The sequence below is a fragment of the Phoenix dactylifera genome, chromosome 1, assembly GCF_051530095.1.
Source record: "Phoenix dactylifera cultivar Ajwa chromosome 1, Ajwa_hap1_PhDact_Kaust_v1.1, whole genome shotgun sequence".
Classification (NCBI taxonomy): Eukaryota; Viridiplantae; Streptophyta; class Magnoliopsida; order Arecales; family Arecaceae; genus Phoenix; species Phoenix dactylifera.
The window spans coordinates 72,357,192-72,366,437 of record NC_143190.1 but is presented as its reverse complement, the minus strand read 5'-3'; the positions used below and the strand labels follow the sequence as shown (position 1 = coordinate 72,366,437).

General features: G+C 38.5%; 1 protein-coding gene across 1 annotated transcript; it reads right to left on the bottom strand.

Moving 5' to 3' along the window:
- Positions 1–1,262: 1,262 nt before the first annotated feature.
- Positions 1,263–8,937, bottom strand: LOC103695702 (aldehyde dehydrogenase family 2 member C4-like). Its single transcript, XM_008777093.5, has 9 exons — positions 8,315–8,937; positions 5,613–5,755; positions 4,541–4,924; positions 3,784–3,873; positions 3,494–3,667; positions 3,269–3,406; positions 2,692–2,829; positions 2,509–2,570; positions 1,263–1,613 (listed from the first exon to the last, which is right to left on the bottom strand). The coding sequence occupies exons 1-9, from the start codon at positions 8,643–8,645 to the stop codon at positions 1,340–1,342; spliced, it is 1,734 nt and encodes a 577-aa protein (XP_008775315.4). The 5' UTR covers positions 8,646–8,937; the 3' UTR covers positions 1,263–1,339.
- Between the last annotated feature and the right edge of the window lie 309 nt (positions 8,938–9,246).

Here is a 9,246-nt window from a genome sequence, read left to right as displayed (position 1 = left end):
CGGCGTGGGTGCATGCGTCATGGATGCCATTCCCCGCCGCTTCCCGTGGTCTCAGAAATGCCAACATTCAGCATGCGGTCTGGGACACGTGACTTGTCCCTTCCCGTCAACTCGTGCTTCGGATTCACCGAATTTATCCAAAGATCTCTTTCCCCTTGCGTGGTCGGCCTCAACTAGCATGACACTTTTGACCATGACACCCAAGCATTTTTGAGCGCGGTAGCTGAATTTTATTATTATTATTATTATTATGAACGAAAGCTTCGATAATTGCGTGCTGTATTGATTGATTTAATATATGATATCCTTGTCAGACAAAAACAAATACAACTATCAATTCTTGATTAATTTTGAATAAATTAATATTACAGTATCAATTCAATCACGGGATTATAGATCGGATCTACAAGGATACAAATTACGCTTATTCTTTTGCCCTTATTCGAAAAATGACGTCTGAATCACTAATTCTTGAGAGAAACTCTATTCAGATTCAATAAAGAACGATTGTCCTTTTTTTTTATTTTTCAGAAGGAGAAGAGAAAGAGAAAATTTTTAAAAAATAACACTAAGGTTGCAGAAATTTAGTGAGGCTATTTTTTAAAAGAAATTTTGCATCATAGTTTTCGAGATCTGTTTCAAACATGGTGGATGGCTGGCAACCCGTAAAACATGTTTCCTTGATGAGCATCGTGTACCTGGAGCTTTAAAATTAGTGGTGGAGCATGATTTACGTTCCAGACCGTTAACATCATTTTTTTAGGTTTCTCAAAGTCATGATATAGGATTCTCAGGTTTCCCAGGCACTGGCCTGCCAATGGATTGACATTTGCTTAAGACCGATCGATCGATGCTTTTTATCAGGAAGTATAAGATCGATACTTCATACCATATATGCTCATTGCTGCAAGTTTCTTTAATATTAGCAGTCTTCTAATATATGGAATCAGAATGAGGTGATGAACAAAATTTCTTCTGCTAACTACTTGTCAGAGGTTTTATATCTATTGTGTGGTCTGCGGCGCCAAATTATGAATTCAATAATGTTTTCTTTTGTTAATGTCGGTTCTGGGATCGCATTCAAATTTGTAGAAACCACTAAAATTTTTGAGTGACCTTATATAAATCAGCATCATCCAAAATCAGACCACAACAAAGGATAAGATTTCCCATGAGCTTCAAGTTCTCAGACCATGCCCTCACCATCATCCGTAGCAGCAGTGTTTGTGTGTATTTGTATATAATTTCTTGAGAATATGAAGTGTTTGTAAAATGCTTATTAGCCCAAGAGAAAATTATTCCATAATATTCATTGCGAGAATTCGTTGCAATGTTTAAATTACAGCCAAGGGGAACCATAAATGGGGGTCACAACAGACTTGACTTGGAGATATTTGTCCATCGCATGCATTCCCATGTCCCTTCCGAAACCACTCATCTTGTAGCCACCGAAAGGACAGTCGACATCGAAAGCAAAGTAACAGTTGATCCAAATGATGCCTGCACGAATCGATCTTGAGACCCTGTTAGCTATGTTCAGGTCTTTGGTCACAATCCCTGCTGCAAGTCCATACCTAGTGTTGTTGGCTTTCTCTATTGCCTCCTCAACAGTCCTGAAGAAAGGAACACAGTAGAAACACAAATTTTCATCTTCTAGCTGTGGAAGAATGTGACTATTTCATGCAAATGAAAATGAAAGGAGCTGCAGATTCTGAGAGCAAAGGCAATTGTAGACAAGAATTGCTCGAGCTGTAATTAACATGTCGTTCTACCTACTACATATGCCTGCATGATAGGATAATCATTGCAAGATCATCAAAGCTTTTTTTTTTTTTTTTTGTTCTTTTCTGTGTGTGAGACCACTTCTCATTCATCAACAATGAAACTGGGACAGAAACAGAGGAAAAAGAAGAAGAAAAACTGCATAATATTATAAGAGAATTTTTCAGAAATAACAGAAGCATTTCCTCTTGAAATAGATTAGCTAATGTATATTTGATTGTGGAGCCTTTGTTTATATAATGATATCTTTGTTCCGACTAACTTGGTAGTGTTTCTTGAAGGAACCAATTCACCGTGATAGTATTGGCAATAAAATGAATTGTAATGCCTAAAGTTTGTCCTCAGAATTAAAAAATCTCCAGCATAATCAGCTTCAGCACCATTTGTTTCATGCTTCCTTCCATTGTATGCAAGATTCAATGAATATCCTCATCTATATCTGTATTCTCACGTATCAATCGATTTGCATGGATGGTGCCATCTTTTCCACTTTCAATTGCTTTGTCAAAAGGATTACTAACCAACTAGTCACATACATTATTCTAGTCATCTGCATTCTTCTTGTGTTTCAGATGTAAATGCAGTTTTTATAATTTCATTTCCCTGAAACAAAATCTCTCTACTTTCTGTAGTCTCTTATTTAAATTCATTTATAACTTGTTCAATTGATGGGACAAAATGTGAAGATTTCGATTAATCATTTACGATAAGATGGGAAAGACTTACTTGAACTTCATGAGGGACATCACAGGTCCAAATATTTCATCCTGTGCAATCGACATATCCTCCTGGTCAAAAGAAAGTAAAGCACTATTAAAATCCAGTTCTTTGTGGTGGAAAAATCCACTTGTATTCATGCAAGCACATAAAACAGGAGTAATATTCAGTGGGTCGCATGTAATATTTTACCTTGACATCAGTAAAAATTGTGGGTTCGATGTAGTACCCTTTATCACCACAGGGCCTTCCTCCGGTAAGTATTGTGGCTCCCTCTTTCTTACCATGTTCAATGTATTCAAGAACTTTTTCGAATTGCTTCTTATCAACCTTCAACCATAGGAAAAGGAGTATTGGGAAAAAGAGAACAGACATATCATGGGTCTAATTTCTTGGTTCACAATAACACAATGAAGAAAGGTTAAGGCATTGAGGATTGCTTCATCATGATAAAAATTGATAAAACATGAAGTCATGAACATGAAAGCAAGTTGATGAGATATTATCAAAGAGTCCAAATAGTTGTTTGATTAGTTGGCGGCATCTTTCACTCATAAAACATATATTTGTGCAATACTCATTCAGAAGTACTACATGCTATTATACTTCCAAGTGTTTTTTTTTTTTTTTTTTTGAGAAAATATACTTACAAGTAGTAGAGCAAAATTGATCTCTATGTTTTTGGATTTTTTATGTGCTATCATGCTTTCATTGGCAAACGATTGCTATTGTGACTTCAATGAGCACGATTCTAGAAAGGAAAGACTACCTGAGGCCCTTGATGAACCTGAGGATTGAAGGGGTCTCCAACCACCCATTTTTTGGCCTTTTCTGCTGCCTTCTTCATGAATTCATCATAAATTCCTTCTTGAACATAAATACGAGACCCTGCTACGCAGATTTCTCCCTACAAGTTCGTACGATCGCCAAAATTATGCTTCAGGCAAAATTTAAAGGAAAATGAGGAATCAGGTAAAGTAGTTTGGAGTGATGCCTTGTTATAGAAGATAGCTTTGTTGGCTAGATCAACAGCCATGTCTACATCAGCATCATCGAAGATGATAATAGGGGACTTCCCTCCAAGTTCAAGTGACACAGACTTCAAATTGCTTCTTGCCGCTGCCTCCATCACTAGGCGTCCTACTTCAGCAGAGCCAGTAAAACTAACCTGAAATCGGTAGAAAGATATAAGCGGATATGAAATTATGCAATGAATGGAAGTGGAGGGTTTGAAAAAACAACTCATGCAGAAGCATCAGATGATTGTCAGATTCTGGAAACTACCTTATCGACGTCCATGTGAGAACAAATGGCAGCACCAGCTGTGGGGCCAAAACCAGTGACAACATTGAGCACTCCATCAGGGATACCAGCCTGCATTATGAAATTTACAAAAACTATTAAAGACGCATCAATTGATTGTACAAAAATCTCTGATCAATAAGACTGTGTGGAGTTATATACTGTGAACATAAGATGAAATTAACCTCTGAAGACCCATGGCTTCAGTTGAAGCCTCTCTCTCTCTCTCTGTGTGCGCACGCGCGCATGCCCACGCCTGCATGCTTGTTTTCACTAATTTTTGAAATCTCTTAATTAAAGAGAGAGACAGACCCCATCAAACTCTCTCATAAAAAAAGAAGCAAACCTCCAAAGACCAGTGTACTTGAAATTATATATTTTTCCCTTTTCTGTGGAAAAAAGGGTGCTGATTCACCTTTTTTTTCATGAAATGTGAAGGAAACATATCTTACCAATTTAAAGCAGAACAATGATTTTGGTTATTTGTTATAGTAGGGAAAAATAATCACCATGAGAGACTAAAATTAGAACATTGCTGGAAGAGTGCACGTGATCTGATTTCAATGCAGTGTGAATTTGTGTACGCAAATAGCATTCGCTTACTAATTTTGGTGTATCAACGATTGAGTTCATCTTCTCAGTTTTAGCTACTATAATAGCAAAGAGGAAGCACTTTTAGCTACTAATATCTCTTCTTATAATAAATGGCATTAGGTTCTCAAGATAAGGCAAAGTCTACCTGCTTGGCTAAGTGGGCATAGTAGAGAGCAGAGAGTGGGGATTGCTCGGCAGGCTTGACGACCATGGTGCAACCAGCAGCCAAGGCGGGGCTGACCTTGAAGAAAAACATGGTGGATGGGAAGTTCCATGGTATGATGTGCCCAACCACACCGATGGGCTCCTTCAGTGTGTAGCCTTGGAACTCTCTTGACATCTTTAGAGTCTCTCCATGGATCTTATCAGCAGCCCCAGCATAATACTGGAGGAGGTGTATTGTTCCAGGGATGTCTACAATTTTATTCAGACTGAACAGCTTGCCGACATCCACACTATCCAGAATCGCCAATTCTTCTATATTTTGCTCAATCAAGTCTGCGAGTTTCATCATGATCCTCCCCCTCTCCTGATCATGGGTGGAATAGCAAACAGGCTTAGTGCTTTAAGAATGAAAGAGCATCATTTTGACAGAGTGAAATTTGTGATAGTAAATTCTCGACGATCCTCAATCCTCTTCATCATTATTGTTGTCATCATCATCTTCTTTTTACGATAAAGAAAGATGAGCTAAAACCTTTTGCAGTTGTTGCCGGTATTGTTCTTGATATATTATTTGCAAAAGCAAAGAAAAAACCTCAAAAAGATTTGCAAAGTTTTGTTTCTTATCAAGTTTATTTTTATCTGCACATAAAGTCTAGAAATTTGATAAAAATTCAAAAAATTACACAAGTTTTATTCATTTCTCTTTCGAAAAACATGTTTGCTCCTTTCAAAAACGATGGAAAAGTTCTTCAAATACCTATTGAATTGTGAATCAAAAGCTTGTAATCTTTCATCATAGTAGCTAATAACAGTACTTGATGGGACTGTATTTTCTTTTTCTTCAAATGTTTTCATATCCGTATGAATTGGGCGGATTAAGGTCATTATCTTTGTTATAACTTTTTGAGTACATATTTTTGTTATAAATCTTATCGTAAAAATAGCGACAGCAGAGGGATCTGTCATTACTGAAAGTTGACAGGTTTACTATATTGTAACTAGACAGAGACAGAGACAGACACACACACAGAGAGAGAGAGAGAGGTTCATACGTAGCCGGACATGCGAGGCCATTTGCCATGGTCGAAAGCTTCTCTCGCGGCCTTGACAGCCACATCCACGTCTGCCTTGTCACCTTCTGCAACATAAGCAATCACCTCCCCGGTGCGCGGATCTCTCGTCTCAAATGTCTTCCCTGTGTTACCCAAGCATTTTGATCATTAGAGGCAAAATCACCATTACAGACAAGACTGCATGTTTTCGAGTCATCACAATTTGTTTCCCATCTGAACCGACTACACTCATACAAACTCTACTATTAGTTACTACAGCATCAACATCTAACCGTTTTGTCTCTCTGATCATTATTTTAGCCATTTTTTATGTAAAAAAAATATAAAATATATAAAAAAATTTACCTCACCCTATAAATTTAATTTTTTGAAACAAGTGATAATTCTAATATGATATCAGTCCTGAATTCTAATCGAGCCTCCGCACTTTTTAACTCTATTATTAAAAATTTTACATATTGGGCTCACCTAGAAAGTATTTTGAACTATAGCCTCTATGTTAAGAAATTATTGGTCGGACCATAGTAGCAGGAATTCGTACGTGGTGGGTTGATCGCATGATTGCCGTGCCAAAGCAATTTCCGCAATTCTTTTCTTTTTTGATATAAAAAAAAAACTTTGGGCAAATCAACGAGATGGGTCAGCCAGCAAGCGAGCCACAAAGTATTTCTCCATTTGAGCGATAAGATCGAACACCCACCCACCCACCCACCAAAAAAAATAAAGATTAAATGTGTTCACATCATGACCTTTCTGAGAAGATTCTGCCAGGCTAATAACATCCGGATAATTGGACAAACATTATATTGGGAGCAATCCTTGTCTAGGCTGTGCACATGCCGCTCACGTGCCAGTAAAATAAAAAAATAAAAAAAGAGAGAGAGGGACAGCAAACATGAAATTTTTAGTTGAACCATGCGTTGTTAGAATCGGTCCAACCATGAACCAACCAACATATATGCATCATCCTCTCTTTCCTTCCTATTTTCTTTTTATCCGTCTTTGTATGCATTAGTTCATGATTGGATTAGTCTATTGCTCGGATAGTGACTCTGATCCAACTAATAATTTCTCGCATCAAACAAAAGAGCAACATTGTCTCTAAATGGACGGGGGGTCACGTGTTAAGGCTTTGACCGGATCCATATGGCTTTCTTATAGTCATTTTCTCAGTAGAAACTAGAGAGAAAACGACAGGGATGAGCGCGAGCTCCACGGTCTTCTAGCCTCCTACGGATACTTCCAAACTTTCCACTATTTACCACGAGTTACTGAAACAGGACATGACATCCAAACAAAAGGGGACTCCGGCATCGGAGTGCATTGGATTAATGGTCCTGATCAAAAGAAATAAGCCTATGCGTTATATTACACGGAAAATGACACCCTGCATCTCTTTCCAAGTTCAGCAGGGCAACCTGCGCATCTACTTTAAATAGAAGAATAAAGTAGATGGATGATGATGGTCTATATGTGCAATGGTGGTCAGGCTCCATGAATTATTGCCGGGACTCAGTCTAATCAATGGGCCCATAGCCCTTCAAGGTAGTCAATTAATCATAAATCATGACAATGGAGAGAAAAAAAAGTTTTGGAGCCTAATTTTGATAGAGGGTAAAAAATGGAAAATGACTAGAAATGCCAACATACTTGAATTTTGCGTCCAACAAAATAAACACTGCTGTATACCATGCCTTAAAATATTCGAAGAGTTTCATAAGAACAAGTAGAAATGAAGAGTTCGACGCAAGCATGACAACCCCATGGCCCGCACTCATTCCATAAATAACACTAACCCTTTCATGTCGTAGAGAAATTTTACCCTGGCATTTCGTCTTTTTGCCATGGATCAAGCATAGGATGAGTGGAGCCCATAAGAAAGAGACGAGATAATTGGCGGGGTAGATGGCAATAGGGTGCATCATGCAAGGTAGGGTGTAATTTACCCATATCATATTCCATGGCATCTCCTTAAAGAAAAAAACAAAAAATCCCAAATTGGGTCCTCGTTTGTATAAAGATAAAATATTAACGGCATGGCCGGTCGTCCAACTTGCCAGGGCAGCAAAGCAATTTCTTTTTGTTCTCCCGAGAGAAGCCAAGAGGCAAAAATGATAGAGAAAACTAAAACAGGGGAGCCCACCACGACAGCGAGTGGGTCCCCCTTTTTCCAACAAAGGAGCAAGTCTAAACCCAAAAGGCCAGCTGATCGGCCTCCAGCAAAATAATTATTTAGTATACAAATATCTTTTTGTAGCTGCTAGAAGATTGACTGCGACAACCTAATGAGATCATTAATGTAGCAGGTTGTTTTTTTTTTCCTTCTTCCACTGCTACGCTCTAATGATCTCATGGATGGAATAGCATCCAATTATATTCCATAAGCTGCCAAAGTAGCAACTCGACGGCCAAAACCAGGTCATGACCTCAAAAAAAGAAAAGAAAAAAAAAATTGCTGCTAGCATCATGTTGAAACTATGGCAAGCGAAGATTACTCAAGGAAAAAGATGAAATGGAAATCCAATTTAATTTAATTATAAAAGAAAAAAACTAATTTATCTGTATATAAATATATGTATACACTCACACACACACACACATGGATGTAGGTGTAGCACAGACCTGGGAACAATGAAATGGAAACAGAGGAAAGAGAAAAGAGGTCAGGATGGGAGGAGTACCGGAGATGGCGTCGACGAATTGGCCATTGATGAAGAGCTTGGTGAACTTTATCTTGATCTCCGGCATCTCGAACTCATCGCCGTTGCACTGGCTTCCCATGCTTGATGCCTCCGACAGATACAGAGACAGGGACAGAGACAGAGAGAATTGTGTAGGCTGGTAAGAGGGGAGGCCCTGCTTTTTATTCCCGGAATGCCCCTTCCGGGCCTCTAATGGTTGGTTGGGAATTGGGAAGGGGATAGGGGAGGGATGCGTGAGGAGAGGGGAGAGGCGAAAGGTTTGTTCTGGTTGGGTCTTGGTTGGGGTTTTGGGAAGGTCGAGGAGGGCCATATATATAGATATTTTTTTATAGAGATTACAGAAGGAAGAGGAGCGGCTGAGATCATCCGAGGCAAATGTTGATCCATTGATTGGCTGCCCTCGCTATCTCTCTGATTCCGACCTTCGGATTTTGGAAGATATCATGGCAAACTTAACGCCGGGTCCTTCGATTAACTGACGCATTTCTTTTTTAATGTGGCCTCGGTTTATGCTCATTTTGACATTTTGCATACGCGGCTATATGTCTTTCTCGAGAAATAACAAAAAAAAAAAGAAGAAGAGAATTTGGCAAAACCCACTTACACCTCTTTCCCTGCATCCCCTAATTTATATGTTCAGCGAATTCTGTGCCTATAGATAAATGATTATGGAAATCAAGGGACTGAAATAAAATTTCAATCAATAGAGAATATTAAAGAATAGCAGTCAGATCTTGGGTCCAGCTTGATAAATATCTCTGTTACCGAGTGAGTATTTCACATAGTGCACAATGTTTTCACCTTTTCGCTTTAAGTACCGATGCCATTAATCTATTTTCCTTTTTTTTAGCGAACGTTTTATCATTCCTTTGACTAAAATTAGATCTTCATGTGCTAAAAAGTGACACACA